Raw genomic sequence first — 24,397 nt, forward strand, 5'->3', positions numbered from 1 at the left:
ATTGAATTTCTCTAAGTGTCCAGCTATGGTGGGTCCTTGTTTTGAATTTTTCTTTATAGTAGGAATATAATTATTCTGAGTGTTCTGAAATATCCCCTTAAATATCTGCCACTGCTTCTCAGTTGATCTACCCCCTAGCCTAGTATCCCAGTTCACTTCAGCTAACAATTGGTGTATTCTTAGGTTTTATCTTTCTGCCTCTTCCTGCTATTTTCTGACCTTCATTTCCCAGTAGGGGGGAGGAAATGGCATAGTGGTATTGTCGCTGGACTAGTGATCCAGAGACCAAGGGAATTGCTATAGGGACACAGGTTCGAATCCGGCCATAGCAGATGGTGGAATTTGAGTTCAAGAAAAGTCTGGAATTAGAATTCTGATGATGACCATGAAACCATTACCGATTGTTGTAAAAACCCATCTGGGTCACTAATGTCCTTTAGGGAAGGAAATCTGCCGTCCTTACCTGGTCTGTCTTGCATGTGACTCCAGACTCTTAAATGCCCTCTGAACAAGGGCAATTTGGGATGGGCAATAAATTCTGGTCTAGCCAGCAGCACATAAATCCCATGAACTAATAAATTTTTTAAAAAACTATGATGGACTCCTGCGTTGAATCTACCCCTTGATTTGCCACATCCACCCAAGCTTGATCCCTCACCCCCCTTGTTAAGTTTAAAGCCCTCTCTACTTCCCTAGATATGCGATTCACAAGAATACTCATCTCAGCACAGTTCAGGTGTAAACCGTTCCAGCTGTACAGCCTCCACTTTCTCTAGTACTGATGCCAGTGCTCCACAATCCAGAATTTATTTCGCCCACACCATTCTCTGAGTCACGCATTCATGGAAACATAGAAAATAGGAGCAGGAGTAGGCCATTCAGCCCTTCGAGCCTGCTCCGCCATTCATTACGATCATGGCTGATCATAAGACCATAAGACATAGGAGCAGAAATTAGGCCATTCAGCCCATCGAGTCTGCTCCACCATTCAATCATGGCTGATAAGTTTCTCAACCCCATTCTCCTGCCTTCTCCCCGTAACCTTTGATCCCTTTTGCCCCAAAAGCTATATCTAACTACTTTCTGTAGTAATGAATTCCACAGGCTCACCACTCTCTGGGTGAAGAAATTTCTGCTCATCTCAGTCCTAAATGCTCTACCCCATCTCCTCAGATTGTGACCCCTGGTTCTGGACTCCCCCACCATCGGGAACATCCTTCCTGTGTCTACCCTGTCCAGTCCTGTTAGAACATTATAGGTTTCTATGAGATCCCCCTCATTCTTTCGAACTCCAACGAAAATAATCCTAACCGACTCAATCTCTCCTCATATGTCAGTCCCGCCATCCCAGGGATCAGTCTGGTAAACCTTCACTGCACTCCCTCCAAAGCAAGAACATCCTTCCTCAGATAAAGGAGACCAAAACTGCACACAATATTCCAGGTGTGGTCTCAGCAAGGCCCCTATACAATTGCAGCAAAACATCCCTGTTCGAATCCTCTGGGTATGAAGGCCAACATGCCATTTGCCTTCTTTACCACCTGCTGTACCTGCATGCTTACCTTCAGCGACTGGTATACGAGGATACCCAGGTCTCATTGCACATTCCCCCATTCAGATAATCTGCCTTCCTGTTTTTGCTACCAAAATGGATAACCTCACATTTATCCACATTATACTGCATTTGCCCACTCACTCAGCTTGTCCAAATCACACTGAAGCATCTCTGCATCCTCCTCACAGCTCACCCTCCCACCCAGCTTTGTGTCTTCTGCAAATTTGGAGATTTACTTTGAGTTCCCTCATCTAAATCATTAATGTATATTGTGAATAGCTGGGGTCCCAGTTCAATTCACCTCTCTCGTATTTGCCCTATGCCAATTTGTATGTGGCTCAGTTAATTATCCAGAGATTATTACCTCTGAGGTTCTGCTTAATTTAGTACCTAACTTCTCATACTGACTATACAAAACCTCCATCCATGTCCTGCCTATGTCATATTACCATGACAACTGGATCCTCCCCCTCCCACTGCAAGTTCCACTCCAGCCCTAAGCAGATATCCTGAACCCTGGCAGGTGACACACCCATCTGGACTCTCGCTCTTTGCTGCAAAGAACAGTGTCAATCCCCCTCACTGTACTATTCTCTACTACCACTACGTTCCTTTTTGCTTCCCCCCAGCTTGAACGGCCCCCTGAACCACAGTGCCAGAGCCAGCCAGCTCATCCACCTTGCAGACCTCGCTTTCACCCCCACAGGTTGTGAGCACTTCAAACCTGTTTGACAATTGCAAAGTCTGAGGCTCCCCCACTACCGTCTGCTTGGTCCCATTACCTGCCTCACTCAAGGTCACAACCTCCTGTCCCTCACTGCTGACCAAAGCAGACAACCCTATTCTAAGAGTTGTGACCATCTTGTGGAGCAAACTGTGGAGGTATTTCTCCCCGTCCCTTATGTTGTGCAGTGTCTGCAGTTCAGCTTCCAGATCAGTAATCCTGATCCGGAATTCCTCTAACTGCTGATACTTTCTGCAGATGTGTTTGTCCTGGATCACCTTGGCGTCCAAAAGATCCCACATTCCACAGCTGCAACATAACACCTGTCCTGCCATTGCTACTTATTATATCTAGTTAACTTCATTTAATTACTCTCTTAATTAACCTAGAATAATTCTTATGTCTACCACACCTCTTTCCCCCGTGCACCAAATTCCCATGCAAACCTAATTCGCTATTTACTCAGTCACTGTCTTACTCAGGCATAGTCACCTGTCACCTCACGCGCCCCTTACTGACCCTGTGTGTGAGAAAGTGACTCCATGTGAGAGACACTCTCTCTCACATTGACTCACTCTTTGTTGTCACCGTTGTCGTCTTCTCCTCGTTCTGTATTGCTGAAAAAGAGGTGTGTCTCAGCTTTTCATCTTGCACTGATCAGGACACCTGCAAGAATACCAACATAGGGGGAGAAAAACAATTTGGGGAATAAGGGGAACAGGACAACAATTGGCTGCCCTGATCAGATCATTTTGTGCTGTATATCACGCAAACTCATGAACGGGCCTAAGGCCATCTCTTTCGGCCCCGAAAATTCCAGATTGGCCCAGTCTACTTTAGATTACCCTGGAAGGGCAAGATGTGTCAAAAATATGAGTAACACATGAAGCTAGCTGTATCACGGTGCTACTTTGCAGTAGCAACACCAGTGGTATTCACTACTAACAGGATGCTGCCGTCAAGCCAAAAAGATGTTCTGCCTATCACAAATGAGCAATGTGGTATATGAATTTCAGTGCCAGTATGACACTAGGTATGTAGGTAATACGTCCCAAAGACTGGCAAATCGTATCAACAGCATGCGTCACTGTTCACAACAGGCAAGGTACAGACCATACCCAACCAGCCCGTGCTTGCAAAACTCAAAAACACAGTGTCCAACATTAGATGTGATTCCGTTATTGGACAACTTTTGCATATAATTCTCAATGTGCTAATAATTACGCTGACAACCAATTATATTATTTTCCCTGGAGCAGAGGAGATTGAGGGGGGACATGATTGAGGTGTATAAAATTATGAAGGGCAAAGATAGGGTAGACAGGAAGGAACTTTTCCCCTTGGTGGAGGGATCAATAACCAGGGGCATAGATTTAAGGTAAGGGGCAGGAGGTTTAGAGGGGATGTGAGGAAGAATTTTTTCACCCAGAGGGTGGTGGGAATCTGGAACTCACTGCCTGAAAGGGTGGTGGAGGCAGAAACACTGATAACATTTAAGAAGTATTTGGATGTGCACTTGCGATGCCACATGGTACACAGGCTATGGGCCTAGTGCTGGGAAATGGGATTAGAATAGTTAGGTACTTGTGTGACCAGTGCAGACTCGATGGGCCGAAGAGCCTTGTTCTGTGCTGTAGACCTCTATGACTCTGAGTACAAAGGGTGGTGGGTTTCTCACCGCAGCTTGTGCCGGCCAGTTTAGGGATGATGTTCACTCGTGCCTTGGTCTTTCAGAGGTGATAGTGGTGGGTTAGGAAGCAATCAAGGGTCACTCCAAGATAGGTGAGAGGCACAGAAAGTGGCTTTTAGGGTGTTGTGTGCCTTGCGGTTTTCAGGGTGGATGCAGAGACAATGGTTTTGTTGCACTTGTAGAAATATTCTGACAAGGTCAGCGTTCAGTGTGACTTCCATATCCTGGAAGGAGTTTGCCCGAAGATTGTCAATGACAATACCATCAGTGTTAATGAATTGTGATGTGGTTGGTACGTCACTTATGTAGATGTTAAAGAGTGTCGGTGCCAGGACACTGCCATGTGGGAGACTATTGTTGAGTGTTTTTGGTGTGCTGGCCTTGTCTTGTAGGTAGACTTTCACCCTTCTGTTGCTCAGCAATGCTCACAGCAGCTAGGGTAGGTTGGTACATGGCAGCATCAGTCCGTGTTTCCGCACATATCCCAGGCTGAGGAAAGATCTATGAAAACAGCTCCAGTCTTGAGCTTGCAGTGAAAATCAGCCTCAGTGTTTGTAGTGATTGAACTCTGTGGTCTGGTGTATAGTCCAGCTCTGGCCCTTCCCTGGGTGTGATGACACAAATTGGTCACATTGAGAGTGTCTGCAATTGGGCAGAGCAGGCAGGAGTAAAACACAAAAGGGAAACTGATCCTCTCTCCTCAGCCTTTTTAAACTTGTTTTTCTATCCCAGAGCGGAAAATGAGGCACAGACCTCAGGATGTGATGCTGGATGAAGAGGAGGAAGATGAAGATGAAGACAAGCGTATCTCTGATATAAGCAGTCAGGGCACTGTCGTGATCGAAGGGGTAGAATACAAAATTGAGCGGGTGGAAAGAAAGAGTGGAGAATCCCCAAGCACTGGGTATGTACTGTGTGTTTCTTCAACAATTCCAAACCCTGAAATCAAACGGGGACAAACTTCACATCTTGTCCCTGAAATCATATCAAATTAGCAGCAGTCTCAGGTAATGGATTTGTAATAGGATGCGACTGCTAATGAGGTTACAATAATACTGCAGGGCAGCTTGATGCCCCCAGACAGGCAGTTGCAGATCCCAGTGAAATCTCGGGCACTGATTAAAGCTTCTTTCTGCCTCCCAGAGGCTGCCGAGTGGATGTTCGGGGAGAACAGCGAACAGTGGCAAGGGACAGAATAGCAAGTGAAGAACAGCATCCAAATTCAATGACCGGGTAGGAGGGTTTACTCACTGCTCTTTGCCTAGCATGCCTTACGTTAATGCTGTGTGCATTGTGGTAATGCTTCACGTGCATGTGTGCTGGTAATACTGCGTGTGCATGCATTGCGGTGATACAGTGTGCATGTTGCAGTAATGTGGCGTCTGCGCACATCACGGTAGTTCTGCGTGTGCATGCACCATGATAATGCTGCGTGTGTGTGTGTCACAGTAGTACTGCGGCTGCATGCGTTGCAGTAATGTATTGTAGATTACAGAACAAAGTCAGGTCGATGGAAGTAAGAGAAAGATCAGTTGATCTAATTGAAATGTGGAGCAGGCAGACTGGTGGTCTCCTATGGCCATGATTGACAGTCCAGACTTCAAGGGCTAAATCCAAACCAGAAAATGCTGGGAAAACTCAGCATCCATGGAGAGAAACAGAGTTAACGTTTCAAGTCTTCAGTGCTGAAGAAAAGTAGAAATGTGATTAAATTTATACTGTTTAAGGGGGTTGGGGGGAGGCATGCAGTGGAGCAGATGAAGCTGGATAGGTGGGGGCAAAGGTGTCGTGGACACAAGACAAAGGGAGTGTTAATAGTAGTGGGAAGGCCTAAAAATGGTGCTGATAGTGGCAAAGTTAAGAAAGCAGAATGTGTTAATACAGAACAAGGGTAAGCACTCTGTGAAAGAACAACATAGAGCAAGTAACAGATAGCCCTTTTGGAGATGGGGAAAAAAAGGATAGAAAATGGGATAAAAGGGGGATGATAAAGTGGATAAAAAAAAAATGAATTTTAAAAAACAGGATTTAAAAAAGGGGTGGGGATGGAGGAGAGGGTTCATGATCTAAAATTGTTGAATTCAATATTCAGTCCGGAAGGCTGTAAAGTGCCTAGTCGGAAGATGAGGTGCTGTTCCTCCAGTTTGCGTTGGGCTTCACTGGAACAATACAGCAAGCCAAGGACAGACATGTGGGCATGAGAGCAGGGTGGAGTGTTAAAATGGCAAGCGACAGGAAGGTCTGGGTCATTCTTGCGGACAAACCGAAGGTGTTTGATCTCCCCAGTGTAGAGGAGACTGCATTGGGAGCAACGAATGCATTAGAAGCATGACCAAGACCTCCCTGCCACTTGCCATTTCAACACCATCCTGCTCACAAGTCCGTCCTTGGCCTGCTGCAATGTTCCAGTAAAGCCCAACCCACCCCCAAAAGGGCCACCTGTTACTTGTTCCGTGTTGTTCTTTAACAGAGTGCTTACCCTTGTTCTGCTATTCACACATTCTGCTTTTTTACCTTTATTCCACTATCAGCACTTTCTTTAACCCTCACCACTATAACACTCCCTTAGACCTTCTGTCCATGACATTTTTGTCAATCTCCCCTTTGCCCCCACCTATCGCTGACCACCTATCCAGCTTCACCTCCTCCACCCTCTTTAAACAGTATAAATTTCATCACATTTTTACTTTTCTTTAGCTCTGAAGGAGGGTCATACGGACTGGAAACGTTAACTCTGTTTCTCTCTCCACAGATGCTGTTAGACCTGCTGAGCTTTTCCAGCATTTCCTGTTTTTGTTTCAGATTTCCAGCATCTGCAGTATTTTGCTTTTATCAATATTCAAAGTCTGAATGCCTCCTGTTTCTATGAATGGAGGGTTGAATGACCCCTTGTTCTTATGAATGGTGGAGAAGTCTCGAAGCGCTAAATGGACTCCTTCCTGTTCCTAGGGATGGTGGAGAATGTGATTGTACTTGTCTCCCCTAGGTTGTCTCCAGCATATCCGGAGCCTGCGGCTCCCATTCGGACTGCAAAGGCAGAACGGCGGTATCAGGAGAGGCTGCGGGTGCAGAGTCCAGACCTGCCTGTGGGGCGGGATAAGGAGATGTCTCCTGCAGAACGTCGGGCACTGGAAGCTGAGAAACGGGCCATGTGGAGGGCAGCAAGGTAAGGCCGAATTCACCAGATGTTCCATCGCGATGTCCACACAAACAGGGTGGCCAGTACCATCATAAGCCAGTCGGCTATGCTACAGCCTGTGACATCCCATATTCCCACCACTGCCTCACTCTATAGACTAGCTCATCTGTGCTGAGTGGTGTGCTCACTCCAGGCTGGATCATGGCCAGTGCTAAATTGGCTGCTCAGCTAGGGTGCGAGTCCTCTTTATTCACCCTTCCCCAAAACTGATAATGGTTGGGATTGTGCCCTAGGTATGGCCCAGTCCCCACTGTTTAAACAGAGGGACATGAGGTCTACACAGTTCACCAGCCTTGGATTTAATGTATCAACAGTGTCGTGGGATCCCGATCCCTAGTGAGAGCCAGATACAGTTATTTGGGATAGAATTAAGAGTCACATGGAACAATGTAGATTGATTCGGAAGAGTCAGCTTGGATTTGTTAGAGGAAATCATAGAGTCCAAGAGCAGGGAGATTTTGATGAATTTATATAAGACACTGGTTAGACCTCAGCTGGAGTATTGTGTACAGTTCTAGGTGCCACACTATAGGAGAGATGTGAACACATTGGAGAGAGTGCAGAAGAGGTTTACAAGAATGGTTCCAAGGATAAGACATTTCAGTTATGAGGAAAGATTGGAGAAGTTGGGACTGTTCTCCTTGGAGAGGAGAAGGCTGAGAGGAGACTTGATAGATGTTTTCAAAATCAATCATGAGGGTTCTGGACAGAGCAGATAGAGAGAAACTGTTCCCGCTCGTAAACGGATCTGAACCAGAAGGCACAGTTTTAAAGCAGTTTCCAAAAATGTGAGGTGAGAAAAAACTTTTTCACACAGCGAGTAGTTAGCATTTGGAATGCACAGCATGGAAGTGTGATCGAGGCAGGTTCAATTGAGGTATTGGATGTTTATTTAAATAGAAACAACATGCAGGGCTACAGGGAAAAAGCAGGAGATTGGCATTAAGTTAAAATGCTCAAAGAGCTGGTGCAGACACTATGGGCCGAATGGCCTCCTTCTACATCATAACAATTCTGTGTGGGGAACCTGTAACCCAGTGAGTGTCGGTGTATGAGGGACCCATACCCCAGTGAAAATCAGTGTGTGTGGGACCTGTAGTCCTGGGAGAATCTGTCTGTGGGATTCGTACTGTGCCAATGGGATGTGTTTGAGGTATTCAGGCAGAGGTTTAACATGAATGGAATGTGTTTGGAGGAGTATAGAATTATGAGAACGTCCTGGAATTATTGGAAGGGAACTGGGTATGGTGGGTTCAGTTGTTTTTAAGAGTTTAGTTTGAAACGCTGAGCTATCTGGTTGCCAAGTCCTTCCTCACTTCTGTCCGGAATATTCTTCCTTTTCTCTTTCCTTCCATGTGCTTCTCTTATTTCTGATTTCTCCTTTGTCTTTGTGCTTTTTCCCTTCTCCTTTCCACCTCATCCTCTTCTTGCCGATCAGAAACCAAGCCCTCGAGGATGATCTCAAACAGTACGAGCAGGACCGTGCACGTCGACTTTACCAGTCCCGCCAGCGGGCAGTGGAAGGGGCTGGCCCAGGCCAGGGGACCAGTGTCAAACACCTTCCGCTGGCCAGGCAGGATCCTCCCTACAGTGACTTCAGGTGTGGAGCTGACATGTGCCTGCTGCATGCTGCATCCTGCATGCTGAATTCCAGCCTCACTCCGGGCTTCATGTGTCTTTAATAGTTCAATGCCAGACTGACCATAACAGCTTGATTTTATATTGCACCTATAACTGAGCCTAACGTCTCAAAGCACTTCACAGGATTGTTAATCAGATACATTTTGAAACCGAGCCAAAGAATTATACAAGTGACTAAACACTGGATCAAAGGGGGAGGGTTTAAGAAGCATTTTAAGGGAAGAGATGTTTAAAGAGGAAATTCCAGATCCTGGGGCCTAGGAGCTGAAGGCACAGCTACCAATTTGATGGGAGTAGGGTATACACAAGATGTCAGAAATGGAGGAATGAGGAGATCTGGAAAGGTTTTAGGGCTGGAGGATGTTACAAAGGTAGAGAGTGATGAAGCCATGGATCACTCTACAGTGAGAGAGAAGATTGACTGCCAGGGTCAGGATCCTATCATTGCTTGTTCCTCCTTTCATCAAACGGAGGAATGGTAGCACAGTTACAGGACTAGTAATCGTGAGGCCTGGAGAAATTTCAGCAGGGCAAATGGGGAATTTAAATTCAATTAATTAATTAAATCTAAAATAAAAAGTTGGCATCGGTAATGGTGACCATGTCACTACTGGATTATTGTGAAAACCCATCTGGATCACTAATGTCGTTTCGGGAAGGAAATCTGCCATCCTAGCATCGACCTAGGCACTGGAAACGACATCAGCACCTCAGCCCTGTCAACCCTGCAAAGTCCCCCTTACTAACATCTGGGGGCTTGGGAGAGCTGTCTCGCAGACTATGAAACAACAGCCTGACATAGTCATAATCACCAAATCATATTTTGCAAAAATGTCTTAGACATCACCAGGTGGTGCCCTGTCCCACCAGCAGGACAGACCCAGCAGAGGTGGCGACAGTGATATACAGTTGGGAGGGTGTTGCCCTTGGAGGCTTCAACATCAACTCCAGAGCCCATGAAGTCTCATGGCATCAGGTCAAACATGGGCAAGGAAACCTCCTCATTACCACATACTGCCCTCCCTCAGCTGATGAATCAATGCTCCTCCATGTTGAACTCCACTTGGAGGAAGCACTGAGGGTGACTTCAATGTCTATCACCAAGAGTGGCTCAGTAGCACCACTACTGACCAAGCTGGCCAAGTCCCTAAAGGACATAGCTGCTAGACTGTTTCTGCGGCAGGTGGTGAGGGAACCAACAAGAGGGAAAAACCTACCTGACCTCATCCTCACCAACCTGCCTGCTGCAGATGCATCTGTCCATGAGAGGATTGGTAGGAGTGACCGTCGCACAGTCCTTGTGGAGACAATGTCCCATTTTCACTTTGAGGATACCCTCCATCATGTTGTGTGGCACTACCACCGTGCTAAATGGGATACATTTCAAACAGATCTAGCAACTCAAGAGTGAGAATCCATGAGGTGCTGTGGGCCATCAGCAGCAGCAGAATTGTACTCAAACACAACCTGTAACCTCATGGCCCGAAATATTCCCCACTCTACGATCACCATTAAGCTGCGGGATCAACCCTGTTTCAATGAAGAGTGCAGGAGGGCATGTCAGGATCAGCACCAGGAATACCTAAAAATTAAGTGTCAACTTGGTGAAGCTACAGCACAGGACTACTTGCATACCAAACAGTGTAAACAAGTGAATAGAGCTAAGTAATCCCACAACCAACAGATCAGATCTAATCTCTGCAGTCCTGGCACATCCAGTCGTGAATGGTGGTGGACAATTAAGCAACTCACTGGAGGAGGAGGCTCCACAAATATCCCCATCCTCAATGATGGAGGAGCCCAGCACATCAGTGCAAAAGATAAGGCTGAAGCATTTGTAACAATCTTCAGCCAGAAGTGCCGAGTGGATGATCCATTTCAGCCTCCCCCGGAGATCCCAAGCATCACAAATGCCAGTCTTCAGCCAATTCGATTCACTCCATGTGATATCAAGAAATGGCTGAAGGCACTGGGTACTGCAAAGGCTATGGGCCCTGACAATATTCCATCAAATCATACGAACATATGAACAAGGAACAGGAGTAGGCCATTCAGCCCCTCGAGCCTGCTTCGCCAGTCAATAAGATTATGGCTGATCTGATAGTAATCTCAAATCTGCATCCCACCTACCCCCAATAACTTACCACCCGCTTGCTTACCAAGAATCTATCCGCCTCTGCCTAAAAATATTCTAGGCTCTGCTTCCACTGCCTTTTCAGGAAGAGAGTTCCAAAGACTCATGACCCTCCGAAAAAATTTCGCCTCATCTCCGTTTCAATGAATGACCCCTTATTTTTAAACAGTGACCCCTTGTTCTAGATTCTCCCACAAGAGGAAACATCTTCCCCACACCCACCTTGTCCAGACCCCTCAGGATCTTATATGTTTCCATCAACTCACCCCTTATAAGCCTAACCTGTCCAAACTTTCCTCAAGACAAGTCGCCCATTCCAGGTATTAGTCTGATAACCCTTCTCTGGACTGCTTCCAAAGCATTTACATCCTTCCTTAAATGAGGGAAATCAGTCCTGTATGCAGTACTCCAGATGTGGTCACGCTAGTGCTCTGCAAAACTCAAGTGTAACCTCCCTACTTTTGTTTTGAATTCCCCTCACAATCAATGATAACATTCTATTAGCTTTCCTAATTACTTACTGTACCTGCATATTAACCTTTTGTGATCCATGTACCAAGACACCCAGATCCCTCTGAATCTCAGAGCTCTGCAATCTCTCACCATTTAGATAATATACTTCTCTTTTTTTCCCTTCCTGCCAAAATGGACAATTTCACATTTTCGCACTCTGTTTACCAGATCTTTGTTCATTCACTTAACCTATCTATATCTTTTTGTAGCCTCCTTCTCTCCTCTTCACAGCTTACTTTCCTATCTTTGTGTGATCAGAAAATTTGGCAACCATCCCATCCATCCCTTCATCCAAGTCATGTATATAAATTCTGATTGAATAGTGGAACAGAATCGAGGGCTGAATACATCAATATATGAACGTATGAAATAGGAGCAGAGGTAGGCTCTCAAGTCTGGTCTACAATTCCCTAAGATGATGGCTGATCTGTGTTTCGAATTCCACATTCCCATCTACACACAATAACCTTTGATTTTTAAAAATTTATTCATTCGTGGGATGTGGGTGTCGCTGGCTAGACCAGCATTTATTGCCCATCCCTAATTGCCCTTGTTCAGAGGGCATTTAAGGGTCAACCACATTGCTGTGCTTCTGGAGTCACACGTAGGCCAGACCAGGTAAGGACAGCAGATTTCCTTCCCTAAAGGACATTAGTGAAGCAGATGGGTTTTTACAACAATCGGCGATGGTTTCATGGTCATCATCAGGCTTTGAGTTCCGGATTTTTATTGGATTGAATTTTCACCGTCTGCCATGGTGGGATTCAAACCCAGGTCCCCAGAGCATTACCCTGGGTCTCTGGAATACTAGTCCAGTGACAATACTACTGTATTCTCTTGCCTAATAAGAATTCCCTTGCCTAATAAGAATCTATCTACTTCTGCCTTAAAAATATTCAATGACCCCACCTCCACCACCTTCTGAGGCAGAGAGTTCCAAAGTCACTCAACCCTCAGAAAAAATTCTCCTCATCTCTGTCCTAAAAGGACAAGCCCACATTTTAAAACAATGCCCCCTAGTTCTGGACTCACCCACAAGAGGAAACATCCATTCCATGTCCACCTTGTCAATACTGTTCAGGATCATTTATACTTCAATGAAGTCACCCCTCACTCCATAGAACCATAGAAAAGTTACAGCACAGAAGGAGGCCATTTGGCCCATCTTTTCCATGCCAGCCTGAAGACACCCAGGTGCCCTTTCTAATCCCACCTTCCTGCACTCGGCCCATAGCTCTGCAGCTTACAGCACGTAAGGTGCGGATCCAAGTACTTTTTAAAAGAGTTTAAAGTTTCTGCCTCTACCAACTTGGGCAGCGAATTCCAGACACCCACCATGCTCTGCGTAAAAAAGTTCTTCCTCATGCCCCCCCTACACCTTCTGCCACTTATCTTGAATCTATGTCCCCTCTCCACCAGAATTCTCCACCAAGGGAAACAATTTTATCCTGTCCCCTCTATTAATTCCCCTTATAAGTTTGTACACCTCAGTCAAGTCACCCCTCAGCCTTCTTTGTTCTAAGGAAAATAACCCCGACCTATCCAATCTCCTCGCAGCTACACTTTTCTAACCCTGGCAACATTCTTGTAAACCTCCTCTGCACTCTCTGCAGAGCTATTACGTCCTTTCTGTAATATGGTGACCAGAACTGCACACAATACTCCAGTTGTGGCCTCACCAGTGTTTTATACAATTCCAACATTATATCCTTACTTTTACATTCGAAACCTCTGCCAATGAAGGAGAGCATTCCATATGCCTTCTTTACAACCCTGTCTACTTGAACTGCTGCCTTCAGGGACCTGTGTACTTGTACATCAAGATCTCTCACTTCATCTACCCCTTAGTATATTTCCATTTATTGTGTAATCCCTGTAACTGTTTGACCTCCCTAAATGTATGACCTTACACTTCTCTATGTTAAAATCCATCTGCCACTTTACCGCCCACTCCACCAACCCATCTATATCATTTTGGAGATTATGGCTATCCTCTACACTATCCACTACTCGGCCAATCTTTGTGTCATCTGCAAATTTCCCAATCGTGTCCCCCCCGTTCATGTCCAAATCGTTAATATATAACACAAACAGCAAGGGTCCCAACACCGAGCCCTGTGGAACACCACTTGAGATAACTTTCCATTCACAAGGGCATCCTTCGACCATTACCCTTTGTTTCCTGTTACAAAGCCAACCTTTTGTCCAGTTTGTCACATTACCCTGAATCCCATGGGCTTTTACTTTCCTGACCAATCTGCCATGTGGGACCTTGTCAAATGCCTTGCTAAAATCCACGTTCACGACATCCACTGCACTCTTCTAAACTCCACAGAAACAGGCCCAGTCTGTCCAACCTTTCCTCATAAGACAGCCCACTCATTCCAGGTGTCAATCTAGTAACCTCCTCTGAACCGCCTCCAATGCATTTACACTCTTCCTTACATAAGGAGACTAAAACTGCACACAATATTTGAGATGTGGTCTCACCAATGCCCTGCATAACTGAAGCATAACATCCTTAGTTTTCCACACACACCTTAAACCAGCTTATATTTCAACTCTTTCTTGGACTCACTCAAGTTCTGTCGAAGGATCATGAGGACTCAAAACGTCAACTCTTCTCCGCCGATGCTGCCAGACCTGCTGAGTTTTTCCAGGTAATTCTGTTTTTGTTTTGAATTTCCAGCATCCGCAGTTTTTTTGTTTTTATCCTTAGTTTTATGTTCAATTCCCCTTGCAATCAAGGATAGCATTCCATTAGCCTTCTTAATTACTTGCTGTAGCTGCATACTAACTTTTTGTGACTCATGCACTAGAACACCTAGATCCATCTGCAGCTCAGAATTCGGTAGCTGTTCTCTGTTAAAGTAATATCTGCTTTTTTATTCTTCCTGCCAAATTGAACAAGTTCATGTTTTCCCACATTGTACTCCATCTGCCATATTTTTGCCTACTCACTCAACCTAACTGTATCTGTCTGCAAACTCCTTATGTCCTCTTCTCAACATACTCTCCTACCAAACTTTGTGATGTCTGCAAATTTAGCTACCATGCTTTTGCACCCTTCATCTAAGTCATTGATGTAAGTGGTAAAAGTTGAGACCCCATCACAGATCCCTGCAGATCTCCATTTGTCGCATCCTGTCAATCAAAAGAAGACCCTTTATGCATTGTCTGTTTTCTGCCAGCTAGCTAATCTTCTATCCTGGAACTCTGTCTCAGAAAGCAGTGGGGTCATTGAATATTTTTAAGGCAGAGGTAGATAGATTTGTGTTAGGGAAGGGAATCAAAGGTTATAAAAGTATATCCATGGTAAGAGTAGTGACCATTAGGGACCAAGGGGGCAATCTATGCGTGGAGCCAGAGGACATCACTAGAATGTTGAACGAATACTTCACATCCGTCTTCACCCAAGAGAATGAGGATGAAGGTATGGAACTCGATGAGAGAGACTGCGGGGTTCTTGAGCAAATGGATATAGGGAGTGACAAGGTATTGGAGGTGTTGGCAGGCTTAAAAGTGTCAGTGCAGACTCGACGGACCGAAGGGCCTCTTCTGCACTGTGTGATTGTGTTATCAGAAGTGAATGGGGCTGTGGAGTGGCCTCCTCTTTTTCCTATGCTCAATTTCATCAGTCTACGTTCTGTCATTATCCTCTTCCCTATTTATTACGTTTCCGATTTCCATTTCAAATTAGCGATGAAAATCATTGGAAGCAGAGTTCATGTGAAAAGCGTACAGGGGTGGCATCACTTTTGATCACTGTAGCAAAGAGCCAGCACAGACTCAATGGGCCAAAAGTGGTTCTTCGGCACCTGGAGCCCTCTGCAGTCCTATTGGGCTGACACATTGGTGGAGTGGGTAGATAGGTCGCAGATGAAGTTCATTATGGAGAAGTGTGAGGTGATGCATTTTGGCACAAAGAACATGGAGAGACAATACAAAATAAAGGATACTATTCTAAAGGGTTTGCAGGAGCTGAGAGACCTGGGTGCATATGTACATAAGTCATTAAAGGTGGCAGGACAGATAGAGAGAGCTGTTTCTAAAGCATACAGTATTTTAGGCTTCATTAATAGGGCATGGAGTCCAAGAGCAGGGAGGCTTTGATGAACTTATATAAAACGCTGGTTAGACCTCAGCTGGAGTATTGTGTACAGTTCTGGGTGCCACACTATAGGAAGGATGTGAACACATTGGTGAGAGTGCAGGAGAGGTTTACGAGAATGGTTCCAGGGATGAGACACTTCAGTCATGAGGAAAGATTGGAGAAGTTGGGACTGTTTTCCTTGGAGAGGAGACTTGATAGATGTTTTCAAAATAATGAGGGGTCTGGATAGAGTAGATCGGGAGAAACTGTTCCTGCTTGTAAACAGATTGAGAACCAGGGAACACAGTTTTAACATGTTTTGCAAAAGAAGCAAACATGATGCGAGAAAAATCTTTTTCACACAGCGAGTAGTTAGGGTTTGGAATGCACAGCATGGAAGTGTAGTGGAGGCAGGTTCAATTGAGGCATTCAAAAGGGCTTTAGATGATTATTTAAATAGAAACAATGTTCAGGGTTATAGGGAAAAGGAAGGAGATTGCCAGTAAGATAAAGTGCTCAGAGAGCCGCTGCAGACATGATGGGCTGAATGGCCTCCTATACCGTAACAATTCTGTGATAGGCTGGAGCCAACTCTCTACCTTTGCCGTGGTCAGTGCTTGTGGGGTAGAGTGTGACAGAATCAGTGGGGTAAGTTCCTGAGTTCTGGCCCTACATGTGGTTTGGCTCCAGCCTTGGTGTGGTTAATCCTGCTGTGGGCCAGTCAGATCGATATAGTTGCTGTGTTTTAATGTCGGTGACTGGCTGCGTTGGGAAGAGACGGAAGCGAGAGGTAGACAGTCAGTAGAGTTGTGAACTCCTTACAGCCGCATTAGCCTTGAACATGTGGATGGGCTTTTTGATATGACATCAGTCATGTAGTGTGTGACGTATGGGGTGTGGGCCTGCGTGTTGTGATTTAGATGGGGGTGAGATTGGGCTGCTGTCCCACTGAAGGGGTGAGATCAGGCATGTGTTGACAAGGAATGCTGCACCAGCTCCCTCACGCAGTCCTTGTTCCTCTGGGATCATATGAGCCCAGACCGTCTGCTCACTGCAAGATTTCTGTTTGGTATATGACGGGCTCCAGTGTGTGTAGAATTCTGTTGGCGCTCTCAGGTCTACAGTGGCACGATGCCTGGTGCTGGGTTTGGAAAATGACAGAGCCTGGTTAGAGCTTCACTCTGTGCTGAACTGGTACTGAGGGCTCCATCCTAAAGCACAGTCCTTCATCATTAACGTTCCTCAAAAAACTGAACACAGGCATTCTCCAAAAACAGCGATTTGATCTATATTGGACTGGATTGCGTTTTCTATACTGATCTGGGTTCTGAGATGCTCCATTCTCAGGGTTACCTAAGGAGGTTAGTGGCTGTTAAGAGAGCCTGGCCTGTCTGAGTCAGGAATAGGAGCAGATTAAACATGGCAGTTGTCAAAACCAAGCTGCTGGGACTCTGGGGCGCATCCCCCACTGGAAGTGCCCCTCTCCTTGTAACTTTAACATTACCACCTGTCTTCCACAGGATGAAGTCTCTTGAACAAGATGCACTGAAAGCACAAATGGTGATCGCCAAATCAAAGGAGCCGAAGAAACGCAGTCCCCTGGATCAGCTTTCAGAGTCGCCATCTCCTGCAGCGACCCCTTCGCCCACACCGCTGGATGGTATGTACAGTTCCCCCCTCCCCCACTACCATGGGCCCTACCACACTGCCAGAGGGTACGTAACCCCCACCACTGCCGTGGGCCCTACCACACTGCTGGACAGGTGCATACTGTCCCCTCCGCCACACCAGGGACAGTGGCTACAGCCCCCCCTGCCCCCCCAGGACAGTGTCTACAGTCCCCCCCCCCCGGGACAGAATGTGTTACTCACAATAAGAGGTGATGGTGGAAGAATGAATCCAGGCTGGTCTTTTGGTTAAAGCTGGTTTATTTCCAGACAGCTCCTCAGTGCTACTGACTTCCTGGCAGCTTCCACACACACACTGCTCCCGCTGTACCTCCTTATTCTGTTAATGCCCATCACCTGTTTAACTAGCAATAGGTTTTAACCAGGTATCGTTAAGCCACGTGAACAGTGCGTGCAGCCCCCTGCCCCATTGTGAGTTACGCCATCTGCATCTACAAAGTGATGAAGCAGGTTCACCCCGACACCGGCATCTCCTCCAAGGCCATGGGCGTCATGAACTCGTTCGTGAGCGATATTTCCCAGCGCATGGCGGGCGGGTGAGGCTCCCCGCCTGGCCCACTACAACAAGCGCGGCACCATCAGCCCCCGGGAGGTCCGGACCGCCGTGCGCCCGCTGCCGCCCGGGGAGCTGGCCAAGCACGCCGTGTCGGAGGGCACCAAGGCGGTGACCCAAGTACACCAGCTCCAAGTGAAACCCCTGCCCCATTGCAATGACCCCCTACACCTCACTTCTTCCCCTTCTTGAAAGCCCTGGACAGTGCGCGGAATCCGGACCCGGACCCGGACCCCCGGCTGGCAGCCCAGTGCTCAGTTCCTTTCCCTGGTACGTGTGCTCAGTCCCCACTCACACTGCAACTCTTTGTGTTACAGACCAGAGCCCTCGCAGTGTCACATCCCCCGGAAGGCTGGTGAGTAGACCCTTACCTTTCAGCTATAGAATTGTTCTAAAAATATTCTCACAGCAAAAGGTTTGTTCCCTCATTCAACGTTATTGTCCCCCTCCCCCCGGCCCGGACCCCCCACCCCCCAGCCCGGACCCCCCACCCCCCCCGGCCCGGACCCCCCACCCCCCCGGCCCGGACCCCCCACCCCCCGGCCCGGACCCCCCTCCCCCCCGGACCCCCCACCCCCCCGGCCCGGACCCCCCACCCCCCCGGCCCAGACCCCCCTCCCCCCGGCCCGGACCCCCCACACCCCGGCCCGGACCCCCCTCCCCCCCGGACCCCCCTCCCCCCCGGACCCCCCACCCCCCCGGCCCGGACCCCCCCTCCCCCCGGCCCAGACCCCCCACCCCCCCGGCCCGGACCCCCCACACCCCGGCCCGGACCCCCCTCCCCCCCGGACCCCCACCCCCCCGGCCCGGACCCCCCTCCCCCCGGCCCAGACCCCCCACCCCCCCCGGCCCGGACCCCCCACACCCCGGCCCGGACCCCCCCTCCCCCCCGGACCCCCCCACCCCCCGGCCCGGACCCCCCCGGACCCCCCACCCCCCCGGCCCGGACCCCCCACCCCCCCGGCCCAGACCCCCCACCCCCCCGGACCCCCCACCCCCCCAGCCCGGACCCCCCACCCCCCCTGGGCCCGGACCCCCCACCCCCCCCGGCCCAGACCCCCCACCCCCCCGGCCCGGACCCCCCACACCCCGGCCCGGACCCCCCTCCCCCCCCGACCCCCCACCCCCCCGGACCCCCCCACCCCCCGGCCCGGACCCCCCACCCCCCCGGCCCAGACCCCCCTCCCCCCGGCCCGGACCCCCCGGACCCCCCACCCCCCCGGCCCGGACCCCCCACCCCCCCGGCCCAGACCCCCCACCCCCCCTGGGCCCGGACCCCCCACCCCCCCGGCCCGGACCCCCCACCCCCCCGGACCCCCCACACCCCCCGGCCCGGACCCCCCCACCCCCCCTGGGCCCGGACCCCCCACCCCCTCTCGCCGCATCCCCCCTCACCCCATCCCCCGCTCCCCCTCTCGCCCCATCCCCCGCTCCCCCTCTCGCCCCATCCCCCGCTCCCCCTCTCACCCCATCCCCCGCTCCCCCCCTCACCCCATCCCCCGCTCCCCCTCTCGCCCATCCCCCGCTCCCCCCTCTCACCCCATCCCCCGCTCCCCCTCTCACCCCATCCCCCGCTCCCCCTCTCACCCCATCCCCCGCTCCCCCTCTCACCCCATCCCCCGCTCCCCCTCTCACCCCATCCCCCCCTCACCCCATCCCCCGCTCCCTCTCACCCCATCCCCCGCTCCCCCCCTCACCCCGTCCCCCGCTCCCCCCCTCACCCCATCCCCCTCTCGCCCCATCCCCCGCTCCCCCTCTCGCCCCATCCCCCGCTCCCCCTCTCGCCCCATCCCCCGCTCCCCCTCTCGCCCCATCCCCCGCTCCCCCCCTCACCCCATCCCCGCTCCCCCCCTCACCCCATCCCCCGCTCCCCCCCTCACCCCATCCCCCGCTCCCCCTCGCGCCCCATCCCCCGCTCCCCCCCTCACCCCCATCCCCCGCTCCCCCCCTCACCCCATCCCCCGCTCCCCCTCGCGCCCCATCCCCCGCTCCCCCCCTCACCCCATCCCCCGCTCCCCCCCTCACCCCATCCCCCGCTCCCCCCCTCACCCCATCCCCCGCTCCCCCTCGCGCCCCATCCCCCGCTCCCCCTCTCGCCCCATCCCCCGCTCCCCCTCTCACCCCATCCCCCGCTCCCCCCCTCACCCCATCCCCCCGCTCCCCCCCTCACCCCGTCCCCCGCTCCCTCTCACCCCATCCCCCGCTCCCCCCCTCACCCCATCCCCCGCTCCCTCTCTCACCCCATCCCCCGCTCCCCTCTCACCCCATCCCCCGCTCCCCCCCTCACCCCGTCCCCCGCTCCCCCTCTCGCCCCATCCCCCTCTCACCCGCCCCCCCTCTCGCCGTCGCCACACCCCCCCCCCCCCCCCCCCCCCCCCCCAACTCTCGCCCCATCCCCCTCTCGCTCTGTCGCCTGCGTTCTCCATATCAGGCTGAATAGGCTACTTCTGCTCCTATGTCTTATGGCTTTATGGACCTCAGTACCTTTCTCTCTCTCTCTCTCCCTCCATACCTCCCTCTCTCCCTCTCTCCCTCCTTCTGTCTCTCTCCCTCCTTCTGTCTCTCTCCCTCCCTCTGTCTCTCTCCCTCCCTCTGTCTCTCTCCCTCCCTCTGTCTCTCTCCCTCCTTCTGTCTCTCTCCCTCCTTCTGTCTCTCTCCCTCCCTCTGTCTCTCTCCCTCCCTCTGTCTCTCTCCCTCCCTCTGTCTCCCTCCCTCCCTCTGTCTCTCTCCCTCCCTCTGTCTCTCTCCCTCCCTCTGTCTCCCTCCCTCCCTCTGTCTCTCTCCCTCCTTCTGTCTCTCTCCCTCCCTCTGTCTCCCTCCCTCCCTCTGTCTCTCTCCCTCCTTCTGTCTCTCTCCCTCCCTCTGTCTCTCTCCCTCCCTCTTTCTCTCTCCCTCCCCACTCCCCTCTCCCTCCGTACCCTTCTCTCTCTTTCTCCCTCTGTTCCCTTCTCTCTCTCTATCTCTCTCCATCCGTTCCCTTTTTTTTCTCTCTCTCTCTCCCTCTGTACACCCCGCTCTCTCTCTCAAATTTATTAGAATTCTTTGTGGAGACAACAAGTTGGATAGATAAAGGAGAACCAGTAGATGTGATATATTTGGATTTCCAAAAGGCATTCGATAAGGTACCACACATAAGGCTGTTTGCTAAGATAAGAGCCCGTGGTGTTGGGGGCAGTATATTAGCATGGATAGAGGTTGGCTAACTGATAGAAGACAGAGAGTTAGGATAAGGGGGGCATTTTCAGGATGACAACCTGTAACTAGTGGAGCGCCACAGGGATCAGTGCTGGGGCCACAATTATTTACAATATATATTAATGATATGGATGAGGGAAGTGAATGTACTAGCGCCAAGTTTGCAGGTGACACAAAAATAGATAGGAAGGCAAGTGGCGAGGATGACACAGTCTACAGAGAGATATAGACAGGTTAAGTGAGTGGACAAAAATTTGGCAGATGGAATATAATGTGGGAAAATGTGAGGTTATGCACTTTGGCAGGAAGAATAGAGGAGCTGAATATTATTTAAATGGAGAAAGACTGCAGAAAGCTGCAGCACAGAGGGATTTGGGGAGTCCTTGTGCATGAATCTCAAAAAGCTAACATACAAGTTCAGCAGGTAATAGGGAAGGCAAATGGAATGTTGGCCTTTATTTCAAAGGGAATGGAGTATAAAAGTAGGGAAGTCTTATTAAAACTATACAAAGCACTAGTTAGACCACACCTAGAATACTGTGAACAGTTTTGGTCCCCTTATCTAAGGAAAGATACACTGCCATTAGAGGCAGTCCAGAGAGGGTTCACTAGGTTGATCCTGGGTATGGAGGGAGTTTCTTATGAGGAGAGGTTGAGTAGGTTGGGCCTGTACTCATTGGAGTTTAGAAGAATGAGAGGTGACCTTATTGAAACATATAAGATTTTTAGGGGCTTGACAGGGTAGATGCTGAGAGGCTGTTTCCCCTTGTGGGAGAGTCTAGGACCAGAGGGCATCATCTCAGAGCAAGCGGTCACCCATTTAAAACAGAGATGAGGAGGAATTTCTTCTCTCAGAGGGTAGTGAATCTGTGGAATTCTTTACCGCAGAGGGCTGTAGAGGCTGAGATGTTAAGTTTATTCAAGGCTGAGATAGACAGATTTTTAATCAGTAAGAGAATCAAGGGTTATGGAGAAAAGGCAAGAAAGTGGATTTGAGGAATATCAGATCAGCCATGATCTCATTGAATGGCGGAGCAGACTCGATGGGCTGAATGGCTTACTCCTGCCTGACATCTTAAGATTTTATAGTCCTCTATCTCTCTCTCTCTCTCTCTCTCTCCCCCTCCATACCGCTCTCTCGCTCTGTCCCTCCTACCCCTCTCTCTCTCGGTCCCTCCGTATCCCCCTGCTCTCTCTCCCTCCGTACCACTCTCCGCCTTGTTCCATTTCCCCTGAGTTCAGCTGACACCTGTATCCCTGGGTTAAACAGTAAGTTTTGCCCCCTCACCGATGTTCACACTGGTGTCTATCGCTGGACTCCAAGGATTGTATGTCCATGCGTGTTTGTGCATGTCTTTTACGTGTGTGTGTGTGTGTGTGTGTGTGTGTGTGTACCTGCACAACTGTGTACATGTATGTATGTTTGTACACGTGTGTGTCTGCGTGCATGTGCATGTTTTCTATGTGGATGTTTGTGCAGATGTTTGTGTGTATGCCTGTGTGTGATTGTGTGCCTTTGTGTATGATTGTGTGCTTGTGTGTACGCTGTTTCCCTATGTGACTGTGCAGGCGACTGCTTGTGATATTGCATCTTACTAATTTCTTACACCCTTACAGAGCAGTGTTGGATATTTCTCTGTCCTGTTCTCACTCCTCTTTACTGTACCTTACAGTCCTGGTCAGAAAAGAAGTTTGATTACCGACAGTTTGCAGCTATCCCATCTTCTAAACCAGTTTACGATATTCAGGTACTGGCTGCATGCTGCGTGCCCCACCAGTGCCATTGTCATTCAAACCAGCTGCCTCTTAATTGTTGCATTGTCCAGCGTGCTGTGTTACATGAAAGGGGCGTTACTTCTATCAGCATGCTGCTGACGGGGAGCATGGGGTCAGGGTCTTGCTATTCACTGCTGCTTTGTGGAGGGATCTGTTGTTGTCCTGTGAGTTGGATTGGCATGTGTTTGTTGGTGTTGTGTTCCTTGAGGCTCCTGTAGTCCAGACACTAAGGGCTTGGAATGAATTTCTGCATCTTGGGATGCTCAAAAGGTTGAAGAAGCTGGGGCACTTCTCTGTAGAAGACGACTGAGAGGTGGGACTGGTTCCATTCTTACTTATCCATTTGAAACCAGAGAATCAGCTGCAATGGCTTCTGCTCCCTCTCCCAACACAATTCTCTCTTGTGTTCCCCAAGGATCTATTCTTAGTTCCATCCTGTTTCTCATCTGTGTGCTCGGTGACATAGAGTCAATAAGACACAGAGGACACTTCAGCCCATCGAATCTCTGCCAACAATCAGTCAGTTCTGTTCACCCACTCTATTCCTGTAGCCCTGCAAGTTTATTTCCCTCAGATGCCTATCCAATTTCCTTTTGAAATCATTCATTGTCTCCACTTCCACAGCCCTTGTAAGCAGTAAGCTCCAGTCATTATCATTCACTGTGTTAAAAAGAAAAATTCTTCCTCACATCCCCCAATGTCTCGTTCCCTATGGGAACAAGGTTTTCTATGTCTACCTTATCTAAACCTGTCATAATCTTGTACACCTCTATTAAATCCCCCCTCAATCTCCTTTGCTCCAAGGGGAACATCCCCAGCTTCTCCAACATAACTAAAGTCCCTCATCCCGGGAACATTCTGGTAAATCCCCTCCTCACCCTCTCAAGGACCCTCACATCCTTCCTAAAGCAGTGACCAGAACTGGACACAACTCTAGTTGTGACCTAACCAGAGCTTTATAAAGGCTCAGCGTAACTTCCTTATTTTTGCATTCAATATTTTATGATACAGTATTTATGAAGCCCAAGATCCCATATGCTTTGGTAACTACTCTCTCAGTATATATCCTGCCACATTCAAAGATCAGTCAAAGAGTGACTGCCCCTGGATGAGTGTGGCTGCAACAAAAATCAACCCTTCAGGACAAAGCAGCCTGCTTAATTGGTACCCCATCCACTAACTTAAACATTCACTCTCTCCACCACCGACGCACATTGGCAGCAGTGTATACCATCTACAAGATGCATGGGAGTAACTCAGCTCCTTCGACTATACCTTTCAAACCCGAGACTTCTACCATCAAGAAGGACCAGGGCAGCAGACATGGGAACATCACCACCTGCAAGTTCCCCTCCAAGCCATATAGGAGAAGCCATTGCAGCTGATTGTCCAAGCCACATCCTGACTTGGAACTACATTGCTGTTCCTTCACCATCACTGGGCCAAAATCCTGGAACTCCCTTCCAAACAGTACTGTGGGTGTCCTGATGTACTGCAGCAGTTCAATACCACCTTCTCAAGAGCAATTAACAATGGGCAACAAATGCTGTTAAAATATAAGTGTGGGGCCTTTAATCTTCATACAGACTGGGACAAGCAAATTGGTGCGAGTAGTCTAGAAGATGAGTTTCTAGAA

At 49.4% G+C, this 24,397-nt stretch overlaps 1 protein-coding gene across 14 annotated transcripts in view; it reads left to right on the forward strand.

Annotated features, from left to right (window-relative positions):
- scrib (scribble planar cell polarity protein) overlaps positions 1-24,397 on the forward strand; it is a 482,984-nt gene that overhangs the window by 430,629 nt on the left and 27,958 nt on the right. For 11 of the 14 annotated variants that reach the window (XM_041183767.1, XM_041183775.1, XM_041183777.1 and 8 more), the window contains 6 exons: positions 4,702-4,873; positions 5,113-5,202; positions 6,956-7,135; positions 17,070-17,209; positions 18,108-18,145; positions 22,659-22,733. In XM_041183767.1, the coding sequence (XP_041039701.1) occupies positions 4,702-4,873; positions 5,113-5,202; positions 6,956-7,135; positions 17,070-17,209; positions 18,108-18,145; positions 22,659-22,733 (695 nt within the window). Of the gene's footprint in view, positions 1-4,701; positions 4,874-5,112; positions 5,203-6,955; positions 7,136-17,069; positions 17,210-18,107; positions 18,146-22,658; positions 22,734-24,397 lie in introns of those variants that run through there. The other 3 variants (XM_041183772.1, XM_041183773.1, XM_041183782.1) reach the window with 3 other exon arrangements.

This window comes from Carcharodon carcharias, chromosome 3 (assembly GCF_017639515.1).
Source record: "Carcharodon carcharias isolate sCarCar2 chromosome 3, sCarCar2.pri, whole genome shotgun sequence".
Taxonomy (NCBI): domain Eukaryota; kingdom Metazoa; phylum Chordata; class Chondrichthyes; order Lamniformes; family Lamnidae; genus Carcharodon; species Carcharodon carcharias.